Source organism: Trachemys scripta, chromosome 5 (genome assembly GCF_013100865.1).
Source record: "Trachemys scripta elegans isolate TJP31775 chromosome 5, CAS_Tse_1.0, whole genome shotgun sequence".
NCBI classification, from domain to species: Eukaryota; Metazoa; Chordata; order Testudines; family Emydidae; genus Trachemys; species Trachemys scripta.
This window is the reverse complement of record NC_048302.1, coordinates 83,173,472-83,192,887: the sequence shown is the minus strand read 5'-3', so window position 1 is coordinate 83,192,887 and position 19,416 is coordinate 83,173,472. Positions and strand designations below refer to the sequence as shown.

The 19,416-nt window shown below is 40.2% G+C and overlaps 1 protein-coding gene across 13 annotated transcripts in view; it reads left to right on the top strand.

Annotated features, from left to right (window-relative positions):
• Nucleotides 1-19,416, top strand: part of PCM1 (pericentriolar material 1) — an 84,657-nt gene that overhangs the window by 24,465 nt on the left and 40,776 nt on the right. For 12 of the 13 annotated variants that reach the window (XM_034772868.1, XM_034772878.1, XM_034772876.1 and 9 more), the window contains 7 exons: nucleotides 6,577-6,778; nucleotides 7,194-7,367; nucleotides 8,484-8,641; nucleotides 8,940-9,157; nucleotides 13,752-13,906; nucleotides 14,000-14,129; nucleotides 15,925-16,056. In XM_034772868.1, coding sequence (XP_034628759.1) covers nucleotides 6,577-6,778; nucleotides 7,194-7,367; nucleotides 8,484-8,641; nucleotides 8,940-9,157; nucleotides 13,752-13,906; nucleotides 14,000-14,129; nucleotides 15,925-16,056 — 1,169 coding nt within the window. The remainder of the gene's footprint in view (nucleotides 1-6,576; nucleotides 6,779-7,193; nucleotides 7,368-8,483; nucleotides 8,642-8,939; nucleotides 9,158-13,751; nucleotides 13,907-13,999; nucleotides 14,130-15,924; nucleotides 16,057-19,416) is intronic. The other variant, XM_034772870.1, reaches the window with a different exon arrangement.

Sequence of the window (19,416 nt, the reverse complement as noted above, 5' to 3'; positions counted from 1 at the left end):
TCTGTGGGGAAAGATGGCAACATTCTGTTCAGGATTTGCCAGATAACAGAAGGCTGGCAAATAATATTTTGATGGTTTCAGAGTAGCAGCCGTGTTAGTCTGTATCCGCAAAAAGAACAGGAGTACTTGTGGCACCTTAGAGACTAACAAATTTATTAAAGCATAAGCTTTCGTGGACTACAGCCCACTTCTTCGGATGCATACAGAGTGGAATAAATATTGAGGAGATATATATATACACACATACAGAAAGCATAAACAGGTGGGAGTTGTCTTACCAACTCTGAGAGGCCAATTAAGTAAGAGAAAAAAACTTTTGAAGTGATAATCAAGATAGCCCAGTACAGACAGTTTGATAAGAAGTGTGAGAATACTTACAAGGGGAGATAGATTCAATGTTTGTAATGGCTCAGCCATTCCCAGTCCTTATTCAATCCTGAGTTGATTGTGTCTAGTTTGCATATCAATTCCAGCTCAGCAGTCTCTCGTTGGAGTCTGTTTTTGAAGTTTTTCTGTTGTAATATAGCCACCCGCAGGTCTGTCATTGAATGACCAGACAGGTTAAAGTGTTCTCCCACTGGTTTTTGAGTATTATGATTCCTGATGTCAGATTTGTGTCCACTAATTCTTTTGCGTAGAGACTGTCCGGTTTGGCCAATGTACATGGCAGAGGGGCATTGCTGGCACATGATGGCATATATCACATTGGTAGATGTTCAGGTGAACGAGCCCCTGATGGTATGGCTGATGTGATTAGGTCCTATGATGATGTCACTTGAATAGATATGTGGACAGAGTTGGCATTGGGGTTTGTTACAAGGATAGGTTCCTGGGTCAGTGGTTTTGTTCAGTGATGTGTGGTTGCTGGTGAGTATTTGCTTTAGGTTGGGGGGTTGTCTGTAAGCGAGGACAGGTCTTTCTCCCAAGATCTGTGAGAGTAAAGGATCATCTTTCAGGATAGGTTGTAGATCTCTGATGCGCTGGAGAGGTTTTAGTTGGGGGCTGAAGGTGACAGCTAGTGGTGTTTTGTTATTTTCTTTGTTGGGCCTGTCTTGTAGGAGGTGACTTCTGGGTACTCGTCTGGCTCTATCAATCTGTTTTTTCACTTCAGCAGGTGGGTATTGTAGTTTTAAGAATGCTTGATAGAGATCTTGTAGGTGCTTGCCTCTATCTGAGGGATTGGAGCAAATGCGGTTATATCTTAGAGCTTGGGTGTAGACAATGGATCGTGTGGTGTGTCCTGGATGGAAGCTGGAGGCGTGTAGGTAAGTGTAGCGGTCAGTAGGTTTCCGGTATAGGGTGGTATTTATGTGACCATCGCTTATTAGCACAGTAGTGTCCAGGAAATGGACCGCTTGTGTGGATTGATCTAGGCTGAGGTTGATGGTAGGATGGAAATTATTGAAATCATGGTGAAATTCCTCAAGGGCTTCTTTTCCATGGGTCCAGATGGAGGCCCAAAATGTGGTGAAGCATACACTCAGACTTTGTTTAATGCTTCAGACTCTTCCACTAGAGCATTGACATCTGCAGTTATTTTAAAGAGATATGCATGGTTTCATCCCTCTTCATTGGGTATGGATACCAAAATTTAAGTTGAAGATTTTCCTTATGAGGGGGGTATGGTCTTTTCAGCAGCAAGATCAGCAAACTGTTGGAGAAATTAAAGGCTACTAAATCCACTGCTCAATCACTGGGTCTTCATCTCTTGGTCAGAAGAAGATGCCGTCTTTCCTCTATCAGAGATCGGTTTGCCCTCAGTCATCTGCTTATTTTTCCTTAAATCAGAGACATCAACAACATCAGCAAAAAGCTTGTTGCAGAGCCAGCACAAGAAAGTGGGCTTCCAGATACAGACATAAGACAAAACAACCTGCTCTTTCTTCTTCGGCTTCCTCAGCTACCAGGCCTCAGATTTGATGTGAAGATCAATAGTCATGAACCAATTAATGAGGATCCCTCCCTTCTATTATTTGGAGACAGGATAGCCCTTTTCAGTAACAATTGAAGGCTTATTAAATCAGACAAGTTAGGCTTTAGAAATTAGAGGATGGCTAGCTGTGCAGTTTGAAAAACTGTTCCCTTTCAATTTCCCCTACCTTTCCCGTTACAAGGAGCTTTCTTGCAAGGCTGTCTTTCTTTCAGAGGTTCAAAAATTCCTTCTGACAGGTGCTGTCGAAGATGTTCCCAAATATCTTTGGCATCAGGGTTTTTATTCAGGACGCTTCCCGCTACAGGAAAAAAGATGGGAGATTCCATCCAGTTTAAAATTTGGGAAGATTGAACAAGTACATTCAGAAGTTCCAGTTTCAAATGCTAAACCTGTCTTTCATAATGCACTCGCTTTCAACTGTGTATTGGTTCACAATTCTTGATAGAAAAGGACAGATATTTACATACTTCAATCTGGCTGAATCATCAGAAGTACCTGCATTTTTTGGTGGCCCAAGAACATTTCCAGTACAAGGTCCTGCCAGTTGGCCTTTCTGTAAAGACTCTTGGGGTTGCAGAGTATCTCTCTGTAGTAGTAGGGCATTTAAGAAAGCAGGATATTCTTCTTTTTCTCATATTTGCAGGATTGGCTGCTGATATCCTCTGCACAAGAGGACCCGCTACTTCACATCAACTCCACAGTCTCCTTGCTTACAGAGCGGGATTGCTGTTGAGCATGAAAAAGTTGAAGCTCTGCCCAATTCAGAGACTGAATTTCATAGGTTCTATATTGGACTTGGTAACAGGAGGGGGAAGGGCTTTTCTCCAAGAGGAAAGGTCTCTGAAGGTAGAACAATATTTTTTTGTACATCCAGCTGAGTCTGACCAGAAGGTGATTTTCTTTCTAGATCTCATGAGGCTTCTGGCAGCAACCATTTACAGGACTCCGTGTGCTTGTCTCAGAATGAGGTCAGTGTAGCCCTGGATAGCTCAGGTTTACAGACCAATCTGGACAGTCTTCAAATGTTTGTCAATGGTGGAAGACAAATCAAAAGTCTTCAGAGGAGCCTTGTTCAGTCCTCCTTTGCCTTTGGTTGCGATAACCAACAATGGCTGGGGGGCTCAGCTGGGTCATATTACGGTTTGAGGCCATTGGCTGTCTCGCAAAAAGAACTTGACTATAAATGTGTTGGAATTCACTTGGCCCTCAGATCCTTTCTTCCTCACATAAAGTGAAAGGTTGTTCAGGTAGCGATGAACAATGCAATGGCTATGTATTACATCAACAAGCAAGGAGGCACTTATTCTTACCTGAAGTGTCCCCTCTACTGTTCAAGAACAGGAAGAGACAAGCAGTCCATTTCAGTCACATTCCTGCTATACTGTGGAAAGGGTCTTCTGTTGATTAACTCTCATTAATTTAGAAAGTGGTGAAGAAAGTACATCAAAACAAGGCAGTGATGATGCAGTTTCCCAGCTTGGCTGAGACAGTAGTGGTACTTCTTCGTCTGTCGGGCGGGATTCACAAAAGTCTCCCTTTGTCTCCAGACCAGCTGTCGCAACAACAGAGCAGGATACTCTTCATCTGACGGCTTGGGCTATTTGACTTTGACTAATATTGAACAATGCTGTTCCTCTGTGGTCCATGATTTATTGTTTAATTCAAAGAAGTTGTCCATAAGAGAGTGTTGTTTGAAATGGACTAGATTTGTCTCTTGGATGTGCTGGACAAATCTGATTCTCCAGTCTCCGCTTCTGTTCCATCTGTTTTAGAGTATTTAATGTATTTGAAGTCTGACGGCTTATCTCATGCTTCTTTAACAGTTCATTTGGTATCTATTTCTGCTTACATGGTTTGATTGATGGTAGATGACTGTGCATGATTTCAGTTAAACGGTTTATGAAGGGGTTGTCCAAACTGTATTCTTGTTTGAGGGATCCAGCCCTTCCATGGGATTTCCATTTGGTCTTGACCAGGCTGATGAAACCACCCCTTGAACCTTTGGCAGAGTGTTTCTTCTTTTATTTGTCTATTAAGATGGTATTTATTATAGCTAGACCATCATCCAGAAGGGTGAGTGGATTATGTGCTCCGATGGCAGATCTGCCATTTACTATTTTTCATAAAGACAAGGTAGCTCTTAGACCTGACCCCATGTTTCTGCCAAAAGTAGTATCGGAATTTGACTTCAATCAAACTATTAATTTACTATTTTTTCCTTTAGGCCTCCTGCTATTAAAGGGAAATCAGCGTTACATGTTTTAGATACTAATAAAGTGTAGTTAATAGTGTAATATTCAGACTGTTTCCAGATTTATTAGCGTGTATCAGTGAATGTTGTTAATTCCTGTGTATGGTATTGTAAAATCTCATTCTACTAGAGCAGTGCCTTAAACATGTTCCTACTGGGAAAATCTGTAAGGCTGCTGCTTGGAGGTCAATCTATGCTTTTACCAAACACTACGCTTTGGATATGACTTCAAGAGCAGATTGCCAGAGTTGGTAGATCAGTGCTTCAACCATTACTACTAGTTTGTTACCTCCGCCTGAGTTTTCAGCACTGGTTGGCAAACTATCCGTAAGTGGGGAGTATGCAAAGCCACTCAAAGAGGAAATAAAAGTTACTTACTTGTCACAAGAGTTCTTCAAGAGGACCATAGAGTCACGCTTCCCACCCACCTTCCCCTCTTTTTCAGAGTCCTACCTTGGTTCTCTGGGTTAGTGGTGGAAGGAACTGAGGTAGTAGCTTCACTCTCAAAACATTCAGGGATGCAGAGAGAAGGGGAAGGAAGAGGCGCATGTGTGGTTTAGTGGACGCTGCTTGGAGGAGGTCTGCTCTTAGGTACCCCCAGGCTACATGTTACCCATAAGTGTGAATAGTGTGGTTATTCTTTCAAAGATTTAACTGATGTTGAGCTGGCAAAACTTTCTTATAGATATCACTCATAGGTTTAATTGTAATATCTCTGTTTACTGTTACAAGTTACCTACATTAAACGTTTGATATAAAAGCTCTCCAAGAAACAACATTTGGAAGATGAGAAATATTGCCTTTCATTTTAAATGCACATATCAAAATGACAATTGAACAAAGAATTTGAAAACCTTATAAAAACAACAAGGAGCCACCTTAAAGACTAACAGATTTATTTGGGCATAAGCTTTCATGCTCCTCCCTCCCCCTTTTTTCAGATGCAGTAGAGACTAACATGGCTACATCTCTGATACTTGAAAGCCTTATGAAATTGTACATCAATTCATGTTTTTCAAATTGAGTTTTGTGTATGGTTAAGAGAAACAATGGTAGTTTTGCAAGCTGAACTTTCTCCATTGTAAGCTTCAATACAATATACAAATATCTAATTGATTATAAAATTTATTTTAATAGAACTAGTGGCTGCTTACTAATACTTCAGTTTATTTAACTTCATTTTATAAAAAGCCATTCATTTCAAAATAATATCGCATTGCTAATGTTGAAATCATGTGGAGTGAGACGTTTCGTATTGTATATGTACATGTAGGCAAACCTTTGGATTGCTGTGGAATCATTGTGACTTTTTTCCTGACATTTGAGGACTTAAGCTTGAGATTTATGTTCTATTACATCCAAAATAACTACATTAAAAAACGATTATGAAAGTTGCAAAGGCAAGTGCTGAAAGGTTCGGAAATGCTAAAATTATATTTGCCTCCCCATTCGAGGTGTGTGCACACTTGTAGCTTAGGGTAGCGAATTTCGGTTGGATGTATTCCTGGAGATTTCATCACATGACATAATCTTTAATTCATAGAGACAGCGTAGCTTCTGCATTAAAATCTGACAACTTCCTCTTTCATGCTGCTGTGCAAACAGCAGGGTCAATTGAGAGCACAGGAGAGATGTTTGTCCCTGCCCTAAAACAGAGTAGCAATTACAGGGAAAGCCAGGGTTTGTCCCTGTTAGATCTCGGCTGGAGCTTTCTCAGTTGCTCTTTGGGGATGGTACATGCGAGGTCTGCTCACACACAGGACCTTGTGTGCTCATTGAAGAGAAATTTTTAGCTAATCATAGAATTTTTACTGAACATGTTCAAACTGATTTTTTTCATATGCTTATAACTGGGACAAATTTGGGCAGATTTTTATGGGGACAGCAAAAGTCATATCCCTGTCACCACCACAGCCTTGCCAAGTTTCAAGTCCTCACTACAAAGCATTGAAGTGCTAGAGCTTTTCAAAAAGAGGGTTAACAGAATTTTTTAATATGGGCAAAACATATTTTTCTCTAACTCCTTGCTTCATTATGATTGCACTCTTTTTGGCTGAAATTTTCCAACCAAACTCAGTGCGAAGCAGACACACAGCACGGAAAACTTAAGCACAAATGGTTGCAGTTTGGTAAGGTTACAAGGAACTGAAAATAGGGTTTTATAATGAGAAGTGTGGGGCAAACATCATAATAGGCAGCACCACCAGCCCCGCCTATAATAAATGCAATGAAATTTGCAAAAACTCAGACAGACCTTTATTGCTGATCTGCATATTCTGTTAATACTTACTATCTTTACATATTTTTATGTAAATCAAATAAGCGGCTTTTTTTGAAAACTTCTTTTTAATAAGATGCCAAATTTGATACTTTTCATTTCCTTTTTTTGTAGTCTTGCCTGTGTCAGGATCTCCTCAAAGGAGTATTGATCAAAGAAGTACAACTTCAGCTGCCTCTGCTCCTGTAGGCATAGTAACTGTTGTCAATGGAGAGTCTAATAGCCTAGCATCATCTGTTCCTTATCCTCCTGATTCCATTGCTTCTCAGAATGAGAGTGAAGAGGATGACAATCTAAACCCAACAGAAAAGCTCCAGTAAAATGTTTTATGAATTTTATTATTTAATTAATTTGCTGTGATGAACTTAAGTGGTTCTGTATACATTTTTGTTAGCTTTTAAGTTTTTTTTCCTAAGTAGCATATTTTTGAAAGACGTAGAAAGTCTGAAATAAAAACTAGTTATCTTAAGTTAGATCTTACTAGTATTATTTTCTGTGAAATATCATACAGATTAATTTGGGCTTCAGAACATCTTCAAGCAAAGGTTGTTACGGATCTCAAATTATAGTAAATTTAAATAGTTTATGTATATAAGGACTTGGTAAAAATTAAAATTTGATTAAGTTTGCTGCACTTTTTTTGAGCACTGTTTAATAAAGAACTGAATGCTACATTTAGGTTTCTTAATCGAGTAGGGACATGCATATAAAGTATTCTGCTTTCGTTCCAGGAAACTGAATGAAGTTCGTAAGAGATTGAATGAGTTGCGTGAGTTAGTTCATTACTATGAACAGACATCTGATATGATGACTGATGCCGTGAATGAAAACACTAAAGAGGACGACACAGGAGAATCAGAATGTGATTCTGAAAATGAGAATCCACAACCTGTTACCAATATTAGGTTAAATTTTTTTTATATATTTTGTCTTAAATTTTGTGGCCTTAGTTATTGTAGGTTCTGCATAGTGAGATGGTGTGGTTAACCAGAAGTTATTAATACTTAGATTAAATTGACACTGTTTTGTGTCAGTTCATTTGAAATACCCTTCATTATGCTGATAACCTAACCTTGGCTAATACAATATTTTTTTTAATCCAGTTGATAAGTCATTTTAAAGGTCTTCCTAAAATATACAATAGCTCTAGAATGATGCACTGTGAATTAGACCCTGTGCTGATTAACCGTGAAGTCCTTAGTGGAGTTTCATGGTGTAAAGTAAGCTCTTCATATAAATGTTATAAAGTTTTAAAATGGTGTTTCAAAATTAATGTTCCTGTTTAGATTTTATAGCATCAATATGTAACTCTTGATACCTATTAGAATTTCAAGATAAGACTCAGAAAGGATAAACAGGAACATTAAAAGGCCTTATAAAATCCAAATGTAGTCCCATGCATTCAATTTATCAGGCTGCTAACTCACCCTTACCTCACATAATCATAGATAAAGATGAGATTTGCAATGTACCTGGAAGGCTAACAAATCTAGTCTAGAGAATCAAAGTGGAAATGAATTGCAGTGTTGAGGGATGTTCATGAATATCCCCTGTCGAAGGCTTCTTCTGTTCACCATGAAGGGGTTCCATATGTACTTGAGTGCACGGATAATCTCTCAAGTAACCAGGTCCCAAACCATGTAACATTTTATACGTTCAGACCAGCATCTTCAACTCTACTTGAAAACCTACATGGGAGATATTATTTAAAAAGAGGACTCTTTTATGCTATAGACCCATCTCCTGTCTGTGATAGATGTGGGGTGTAGCGCAGAGCTGGACTGGGCAATTTTGGTTGTCCCACTAAAGGGGAAATGGGATGTTAAGGTTTGTATGTGATTGTTTTGAATGACCTTTTATCTTGGCAATTGTAGTGTTTAGCACATTAATCTAAAATGATTAAAGTTTTAAAAAAAATCCATGTGCTTGTCTCTTGCAACATTTATATTTTATCCAGTTTTTTTTAAATTTTTTTAATGGGCTGAGAACCGATTTTTAATATGATGAATGTTTTCTTCTAGAAACCCCCAGGGAATTAGTAGCTGGGGTGAAATAAATAGCAATTCCAACATGCAGTGTGGAACTACTAACAGAGATGGAAGATACCTTAATACAGACTGTGAAATAAATAACCGATCTGCTGCTAACTTAAGGACTTTAAATATGTCTTCTACATTAGGTATGTTTTAAAAGATATTCAAGTATTACTGTATATAGAGCTAAAACTGATGAGTGTGTGTTTGGGAGCATGTTGTTAACTCCTTAGGCTTTCTTCCTGGTTACATGGTTTGGGAGCTTCAGATTTGCATATAAACTAAGTGTTCAGCAAGGGCTTAAGTGCTAGATTGGATTCCTTTCATTGAGCAGTACAGCTTCAGATTTGAAACACACTAGTCGTATGAACATTTAGTGATTTTTAACAAGGTCACTAGTGTTCATCTGCAACATTGGCACTGTTTTTGCTGTTTTTCCTTCAGATTGTCGTAATAGGGACAGTGACAAAGATATTGATATATCACAAGGCGGTGATGACGAAGTGGAAGAGGACAGAGCCAGTGAAGTTTCTTTATCTAGCTGCAGAAGCAGTGTAGCTGATGCTGATGCTGGAGATGCTGAGTTTGAGCAGAAGATCAGTAGACTTATAGCTGCAAAACAAAAACTTAAACAGTTACAAAATCTTGTAGCTATGGTACAGGTACTTTTTACAAATACAATCTTATTACATGCCCATGAACATGATTTAAAAAAAAAAACAAATAACAAACTACTAACTCTTGAGTGTATGAACGGTGTGTTTTTTTTCCCATTGTGCACAGACCAGACTAATAGAGTGGTAGTGCTCACTGCAAAACTTGAAAAAGGAGAATAGTTTGATTTGTCTAATATGGAGGTGGTCCATTTGAAACACAAATCTAAAATGCTCTTTAAAGCAGCAGTTATCAACCAGAGGTCCAGAGCCCCATGGGTGCTACAAGCAGGATTCAGGGGGTCTGCGCAAGTTGGATTTGCTGGGGCACAGGGCGGAAAGCCGAAGCCCCACTACGGGCTGGTCTTCACTACGGGGAGATAGACGCTGCTGCAATTGATGCAGCAGGGATCGATTTAGTGGGTCTAGTGAAGACCTGCTAAATCTACACCAGAGCGCTCTTGGGTCGACCCCGCTACTCCAGCTTTCTGAGAAGAGTAAGGGAAATTGACTGGAGAGCATCTCTCATCGATGCAGCGCAGTAAAGACACCGGGGTAAGTCGACCTAAGCTACGTCGACTCCAGCTACATTATTCATGTAGCTGGAGTAGCGTAACTTAGGTCGACTTACCTCCCGTAGTGAAGACAAGCCCCGTGTGGGGCTGAAGCCGAGGGCCCCGAGCCCTGCCACCCAGGGCTGAAGCCGAAGCCTGAGCAATTGCCCTGCTCGCTATCCTGTAATGTCAACCCTGGCTTTTATATGCAGAAAACAGTTGTTGAGGCACAGCTGGGCCGTGGAGTTTTTATAACATTTTTCTTTCATTGGTTTTGATTGTCTCCCCAAACAATTCCTGCTCCTGACTTTCAGTTGAAACAAGATTTATTAACATAATACCCCACAAAAGGCAATAAAAAACCCTGTACATCTTTTACCTTTACACAGCAAGTTAATTTAAAGATAAAAACCTGTACAGTATTAAAAATTTGTAATGCTTACAATCTGAGAATTTAATTAAAGTGTGCGTTTTATTTCTTATGTAAGTGGAATTGTCGTAGCCAGAGAGTAGAGCTGCTGAACAGCTACTTTTAAGATTCAGGGTTTTTTTGTTATGTTGTTCCCTGTACTCTGGTTGTGGATTTATGCTGTGCACGATCATGGTGCAAATAGTTTTAAACTGTATATTTGAATCCTTCCAACCTTTCTGACTGACAGCAGTTTAGTTAATCTGAGTACAATTATTTGCATAATCAATAACTGCATTGTGAATAAGCAGCTCTCTGGGCTTCTATAACACTGGTCTACAATTTTTGAGAAGTCGTCTGCTTCAGAGATAAAATGTGCTATTTATTATGTATTTTGATGTGCTGAATTCAAATATGACAATTAAAACAACTGGCTACTGTTTCTAACATATTTAAGTTTTTACATTTTATGGCTATGTATATTGTGTAGATAGTAGAGTTTTAATCATAAATTGTAAACCTAGGTCTTTTCATGTGTTTATGGTTGCTTTACATGATATTTCACCTGTCCTGTTTATGTAACACTTTAAAAATCAGCAAAAGGGTTATATAAATAATATTTATTATGAAACAAAAGGCAAAAAACTATTATGTACATAGTTTAGTCCTATTCAATATCTACTCGGCGCTTCTTGGCTTGTCTCTTGTATTCATTAAATGGAGCATCTCTTGTCACTGTCCAGCAATAGTCTGCAAGCATTGATGGGCTCCATTTGCCCTGATAGCGTTTCTCCATTGTTGCAATGTCCTGGTGAAATCGCTAGCCGTGCTCGTTGCTCACTGCTCCGCAGTTCGGTGGAAAATAATCTAGATGAGAGTGCAAAAAATGTATCTTTAGTGACATGTTGCAACCAAGGCTTTTGTATGCCTTGAGGAGGTTTTCCACCAACAACCTGTAGTTGTCTGCCTTGTTGTTTCCGAGAAAATTTATTGCCACTAACTGGAATGCTTTCCATGCCGTCTTTTCCTTGCCATGCAGTGCATGGTCAAATGCATCATCTCGAAGAAGTTCACAAATCTGAGGACCAACAAAGACACCTTCCTTTATCTTAGCTTCACTTAACCTTGGAAATTTTCCACAGAGGTACTTGAAAGCTGCTTGTGTTTTGTCAATGGCCTTGACAGAGTTCTTCATCAGACCCAGCTTGATGTGTAAGGGTGGTAGCAAAATCTTCCTTGATTCAACAAGGGATGGATGCTGAACACTTTTCCTCCCAGGCTCCAATGACTGTCGGAGTGGCCAATCTTTCTTGATGTAGTGGGAATCTCTTGCACGACTATCCCATTCACAGAGAAAACAGCAGTACTTTGTGTATCCAGTCTGCAGACCAAGCAAGAGAGCAACAACCTTCAAATCGCCACAAAGCTGCCACTGATGTTGGTCATAGTTTATGCACCTCAAAAGTTATTTCATGTTGTCATAGGTTTCCTTCATATGGACTGCATGACCAACTGGAATTGATGGCAAAACATTGCCATTATGCAGTAAAACAGCTTTAAGACTCTTCTTGGATGAATCAATGAACAGTCTCCACTCATCTGGATCATGAACGATGTTGAGGGCTGCCATCACACCATCGATGTCATTGCAGGCTACAAGATCACTTTCCATGAAGAAGAATGGGACAAGATCCTTTTGACGGTCACGGAACATGGAAACCCTAACATCACCTGCCAGGAGATTCCACTGCTGTAGTCTGGAGCCCAACAGCTCTGCCTTACTCTTGGGTAGTTCCAAATCCCTGACAAGGTCATTCAGTTCATCTTGTGTTATGAGGTGTGGTTCAGAGGAGGAGGATGGGAGAAAATGTGGGTCCTGTAACACTGATGGTCCAGGACCAGAAGTTTCATCCTCTTCCTCTTCCTCGTCTGACTCAAGTGAGAGTGATTCTGGTGCATCAGGAACCGGCAGCCCTTCTCCGTGGGGTACTGGGCGTATAGCTGATGGAATGTTTGGATCATGCACAGTCCACTTTTTCTTCTTTGACACACCTTTCCCAACTGGAGGCACCATGCAGAAGTAGCAGTTGCTGGTATGATCTGTTGCCTCTCTCCAAATCATTGGCACTGCAAAAGGCATAGATTTCCTTTTCCTGTTCAACCACTGGCGAAGATTTGTTGCACAAGTGTTGCAGCATATGTGTGGGGCCCACCTCTTGTCTTGATCTCCAGTTTTGCAGCCAAAATAAAGGGGATAAGCTTTCTTAACCATAGTGGTTATACTGTGCTTTAGTGATGCAAAAGTCACTTCACCACAAACATAGCAGAAGTTATCTGCACTGTTCACACAAGCACGAGGCATCTCTGCTCACTTTGGCTAAACAGAAATGTGTCCCTTTGCAAAATTAAACACTGACAAATAAGAGAGCACGACACTGTATGGTTTCTAGAGCTGATATAGGGCAATTTGTTCAGCAGAGTGATGTAAGCTTCGTTATGATTGCATCATCCATGACTTCTAGAAATAACATGATGCATTTCATATCATGTATGATGCAATACCAGCTTCAGATAGCATCATTCATTGTTTTGCCTAAAAAGCAAGTACTGTCCAAACCCCAGTCATAGATGTATTTTATCATTTCTGGTTTAAATTGAGATCCCTTCTCTTTATAACTCACTTATCCTCCGCTATTCCCAAGTCATATACTGACCCAATAGCATATCTTGAAAACTAGAGCCAATCAACAATTTAAGCATCATTTTTGTTCTCAGTGACCCAGAATTAGTAAAGTTTGACTACATTTATTTCAGAAGCATTTTGGCTGTAGAGCAGTGTAATCCCTCTGTTTTAATTGGTTCTTGATTCAGAAAGTTCATCTTGTACAGCAACAGGAATGGCTGCTTCAGCTTCATAGCCTTTTAGATTAAGCCAGAAATTCCTAAATTTACATGAGCTGGTGGGGAAAAAAATCAAAAGCCAAGAAAATGGGGCTTTTAAGCCACATAAAGGGCACTTTGTTTTAAAATGTTTTTAAATTTATCTCTTTCAGGCCCAGTTTGGTTTCTGGTTAAGTTTATGGGAGTTTTGCCAGGATCTCAATAGGAGGACGATTAAATAGGCAATCGCCTATTCCAGGGGTTCTCAAATTTCATTGCACTGTGATCCCCTTCTGACAACAAAAATTATTACACGATCCCAGGAGGGGGACTGAAGCCTGAGCCGACTCAAGCTCTGCTGTGCTGGGGGTCAGCCCCAGGCAGGGGGTCTATAACCTGAGCCCCACCACCCAGGGCTAAAGCCCTGAGGCTCAGGGTTCGGCCCCGGGTGGTGCGGCTTGGGCTTCAGCCCTGGACCCCAGCAAGTCTAAGCCAGCCCTGGTGACCCCATTAAGATGGGGTTGTGACCACTGACTATTTCTTCTCTACTCTTGTCCCTCGATAACTGTCATATTTTTGTTCATAGTATGCCAATAAATTATTCTCCATGTATAAACTGTTGCTCCAGCTATATAGACTATATATACACACGTATGGCCGGAGCATGATTTGCTTCCAGATTTGTTGACAAAATATAGTTGATTAAAAATGTCAATGTACCAATTGAAAAATATTGCTGACTGCACTCCTGCTGTTACAGGATGATGAGACAGAGCCTGAAGCAACTACTGCTGATACAGCTAATGTGGGTGACTTCTTTTTGGCTGAAGTAGAGGAGGTAAAGCAGCAACCAAATAACATCAGAGCAAGCACCAACAAATTGCAGCAAGATGTGAGACTGAATGAAAAAGCAAGGTATATGTTCTCTTTTAATTATCTTAAAAGATCACAATTCCATCAAATCTCTTACTAAGTAATATGTTAATATGCTAATATCTCTTACTACAGAGAAAAATTCTATGAAGCTAAACTTCAGCAGCAACAGCGGGAACTTAAACAACTTCAAGAAGAAAGAAGGAAACTTATTGAGATTCAAGAAAAAATTCAAGCATTACAGAAGGCTTGTCCTGACCTTCAAGTAGGTAGAGTATACCTCTTCACAGACTCCAGAGGTATGGTCTGCATTGCAGTAAAACATCCATGACTGGTCCGTGTCAGTTGGCTTGGGCTCTGGGGCTATTAAAATTGCAGTGTAAATGTTTGGACTGGGGCTGGAGCCTGGTTTCTGAGTCCCTCTCCCCTTCCCGGGTCCCAGAGCTCAGGCTCCAGTCTGAACCTGAATGTTTACACTGCAATTATATAGTCCCACAGCCTGAGCCCTGTGAGCCCAAGTCTGCTGACACGGATCAGCCGTGGGTGTTTTATTGTAGTGCAGACATACACCAAGAATATCAGGCAATGTCGCTCACAGCAGTAGTTTTTCTAGTAGAAAAATTGAAATTCAGAACTTCAAGTTGTTTATGCTCATCATGTTGAATTTTGTTCAATAAAACCACTGTAAGACTCATTCATAGATTATAGATAAGGTTAGAAGGGATCACCTAATCATCTAGTCTGACCTCCTTTATAACACTTGCCATAGAACCTTGCTCAATTATTTCTGTATTAGGCTTGTAGCTTCTATATGAGCTATAGCATATCTTTCTAGAAAGATATCAAGTCTTTATTTAGACTTCAAGGGATGGAGAAATCCTCACATTCCTACGTAATATGTTCCAATGGTTAATTACCCTTACTGTTAAATATTTGCACCTTATTTCTAGTCTGACATTTTGTCTAGCTTCAGCTTCCAACCACTGAATCTCGTTATGCCTTTTTTCCGCTATATTAGCGACATCTACTATCAAAATCTCTTCCCTATATATGTACTGGTAGTGTAGACCATGATCATTTCATTTCCTACTCTTCTCTTGGATAAACTCAATAGATTGAGCGTCTTAAGTCTCTCACTATATAAGGCATGTTTTTCAGACTTCAAATTGTTCTTGTAGCTCCTTTCTGAACTCTTTCAAATTTTTTAGTATTAATTTAGAAGTGGTGACACCAGAACTGGACATAGTATTTAGTAATGGTCTCAGTACTGCCATATACAGAGCTAGGTTCTGCCTCCCTGCTCCTATGTGATGTTCTCCTGCTTATAGATGCAAGGATCGCATTTGCCCTTTTAGCTACATAATCTCAGTGGAAACTTATGGCCATTAGCTTATTTACTATGAACCTTAAGTCCTTTTCAGAGCCCCTGCATTCCAGAGTAATGGCTCATCTTGTGACGGTGACTATATTTGGCTGCATTAAAACACATGTTTAGATGAGCCCACCTTACCAAACTTTGCAAAGTTTAATTTTTGTCTACTTCATTTTCACTACAATCTTTCCCTAAATCTGGAATAAATCCTTGATGTGAAGGTAACTGGTTCTTTTAAAATGAAAGTTAACAAAATGTTGACCTTTTTTCAAAAATATGTTTCATTCAGGCAATTGAAAATGCTACAGTTACTAAAAGAGCTAAAGGGACCAGCATTCTACCACATTACACAATGTTGGTTTGAGTTTTTAAAATTCATTTGTGATGACGAAGTTTCTGATTTAGTTGACATTACACATAGCATTGATCATAATGTAAGTTGGCTGCATGCTGGTTGAAGTATAGGAAATGTGGGTTCTGAGGCTATTCTTAATAGCATATGTCGACTTTGAGCTGATATCTCAAGAAGTCTAAAATTGAGTTGTGTATGAGTAGTTGGTGGGAGGGGGAAATAGCCGTATCCAATAATGGTAAGAAATAAGTAGAAATTGCTGAAAGCAATAATAACCTATGCTATTTTACTCTAGTAACATATATTTAATTTAATTTTAAAGTCTTTTTCTTTCAGTTGTCAGCTAGTTTGGGGAATTGCCCAGCAAATAGACCAGCTTCACCTGCTACTTCAACACCAGCTGTTGAAAGTAGCGCAGCAGGCAAGCCAGTTCTTGAACCTGAAGAATCGGTAACAGTGGACAATGAGGTATTTGACATTTCTGACTTGCTTGTGAGTCAGTTAATCTTTTTAAAGAGGAAAATACCTTAGATACCTTTAAATATTTTGAAACATTTTAAGTCTTTTATATACATGTTGAGATGTATGGTGTGTTTGTTTTTTTGTTTTTTTTTTAAATGTGTGTTTCTAGAAAGCAAACAATGAACCTTAATAGCAAGAAGTATTTGCCACAAGAAATATTTAAGCAAATGTTGGAGAATTTGGCTGTAAAAGAGATTTGAATTTTGAAATTATAACCAGAGGGGTTGAATGATCTCAGCAGAAACTGGATTCCAAGAACAACCCATCCAATCAGGGAGTTCATGTAGAATATGAAGTGAGACAAGACTCGTCATATTCCTGCCTCCTTCCTTCTAAACCATCACAGAGAGGCGCTTTCACACATGCTTGCATCTTAAAATTAGTTTCCCAGTGATCTGCCTCGTGCACGCAAATGCAGCTCTACTGTTCCATTCCGACATCTTATAACTGGATAATTTCACCCTGTGTAAACACACAAACTCTGCTTAGCTGATAAAACTAATGATCTGCCAATGTTAACTAACTGAAACTTTGTGTGTCTAAAATACTTTTAGAAATCCTTTAATTTCACTGAATCAAAGATTTTCCCCTAAACCTTCAAAAGGTAATCTCTTACGTAAGGAGTATTCTTGCAAAATGTATAGTGTTTGCCTTCTAACAGTGTCTGATAAATCTTTTTTATAAAGACAAGATGAGATTGTCATGTTTTTGTTCTCAAATGGCTGACAGTTTTTTTACTGAGGACTTTAAAATAAAAAATGAGAACAGAACAGAGTAAAGAGAGACAAATTACAGGCGTCTAAAAATTATCCTTTAGAACAAAATGCTTGTACCGCCTTAACTATAGGTGTCACTGTGAGTTTCAGCTATACATTTTCATTTACCAGTTTCGTTTTTCCATTTAATATTTTTCATAACATGATGGTATTGCTTTTGCTGTCCCAGCTATGGGTGACCATTTTGTATGCTCATGCTTTAAACTCACATTTTTAAAAATTAAACAATTATTTGGCTGGGTTTCCAAGATCTTTTGAAAAGTGGGATTTGGTTAAGTTAAACATAAGCATCTTACGAATATATATGTAGTTAAATTTGCCTCTTGATAAACAGTGTGGGTCTCTTTCTACTAAAAATTAAAAAAAGTACTGGTGTAACACTAAGAGTATGTAGTGATAATCATATTTCTAAAACTCCATAAGTAACTTTTGATTTTTAACTTCAAAATATAGCCTTTTCTATAAGCAGATTAATATTTTCAAAGATGTTGAAAACTTTGCCTAGAAAGGTCTTCAGCTGTTTCGCAACAAAAGCAGAGTCTGCTTGCCTTTATGCTTTGTATAATATACCATCTTATCTGTCTTCCCTGACATCTTTATCACCTCATTCAATCTATTCAAAACACTGCTCAGAATTATTCAGAAGTTATCTTTACTGGCTGCTGTAACCATATTATCTTCCCCTTTGAATTCCTCCACTACCCTGTTTCACTGCATCAGATTCAAGCTTCTTCTTGATTTCAAGGTCCTTCGCAACTTTGCTTCTTCGTTCATATCCATTACTTCATCCTACTATCTTTGAATAGATGCAGCCATGTATTCCACATAGGTGTTCTTGTGCCCAGTGCACCAAAGCTGGAGAACTTTGCCTAGCAGTACCCAGGAGGACAGCATTTGTACCCTAATGGCCCTAGCCCCTCCTCTGGCTAGATAGAGACTGCTCCACCCTGATCCCCACTCAGTTCCTTTTCAGTGCCTGTGGCTTAAGTCGAAGCTTTGTGTGGTATTTTCATCTCATACTTTTGGTCTCATAATCCAGTGGAAAAAAGCTCAGAAAACTAGTAGCATCTCAGGTTTAGTTAAGTGTTAGTATAGTGTTAGTTGAACTAGTTGGCTGCCCTGTGATACCCTCACCGAGGTTCAAGCATTCCCTGTCTTATGTTCGGGTGTGGGTGTGGTTGGGGGGTGAGCCTCACATGAGGTGCTTGTTGTGGCTGAGGGATATGATAAGAAATGGTGTTCCATTTGTAAGTCATTCAAAAAGAGGACTGAGGTGGCGAGAGACTTTTGGGTGAAGCAGCATCTTCTGGAACAGGCCAAGAGGCTCACTTCAGCACTGAGACCCTCGTCTGCTCGGCAGTTGCCATCGGAACCAGCAAGTCGTGCTGCTTCACGTTTGGACTCAGTGTTTCCTCCAAGAGGAAGAGGAGTTGCTCTCGCTTCTTCGGTGAGGTGAGGAAGATGTCCCATAAGACTAACTGTGGAATACTCCAAGGTTCTGGGAGACTTTCTCATCTTCTAAGAGGAGTGTTGACCAGCACCATATTCCTTCTGGCACACGCAATGGAGCAGGTCCATCTAACCTCTCCTTGGTACTGTGCCGAGATCAGCAAGAGCCCATATCATCAATTCTGGTTCTGGCCATGGGGCATCCAGTGAGTATGGTACTGATGATGTCTGCACCAGTGCTGACTGTCTCCATGCTGGAGGCATATCAGGTGACATCAGATCTGCTTTCCCTCTCAGTCCATGACTCTCCACTAGTTCAGGAGTTTGAAGGTGCTGTAGCTTCTGTGCTTCATCTTCCATTATGCCCTTGGCACATTCTGGCTGGGTCATAGAGCTGCTGGGTTCATCAGCACCGCAGCTCAGGCTGCCTAGGTCCCAGACTGTGGAACTGAGGCTAGTGCTGTGCCTGGCACCAAAGGCCCCCGCAATGCTGATGGCCCCTTTGGGCTTGTTCCTTGGCCTTGGTGCTGGCGCCTCTTCCGGTACCAGGTGGGAGAGTGTCCAGCTCGGTGCAGATTCCCCATTCTTTTTTGGCATTGATGCTGTTTCTGTGTTTCTTCAGATGAGTCTGGTCGTTTGTTTGTTCTGTTTTGCCTGGTTCCAATGTCACCAGAGAATCTATGCGACTCCTCGAGATGCAGGTTCGGGTCGTCCTCCCCTTCGTCATTGCCTGATAAGCGCCAGAGACGCTTGGATCACCATCGGTACTGAAGTTGGCATCATTTCTGCAGTCAAGAGGGGGCTCTTGGCCCAGTGCCTACTGATCACCAATGTCATATCCATTTCTCCAGTGGCCTCCTTCAAATCCTTGGGACTCTCATTGGTCTTTCAGGTCCCATTCTTCAACCTGCTCCAAAACTAGATCACTGATCCCGTGGGTGGCTTCCATTCCCAAACCAGCTACAGGTGAGACTGAGCCCATCCCTCTGAGCCTCCAGTCCCAACTGGGGTGTGTGTCAAGAAAGGACCTGTCATTGGTGCTTTCTTCTTCATCTCTGGACAGCTCTGCCATGCCAGGCTC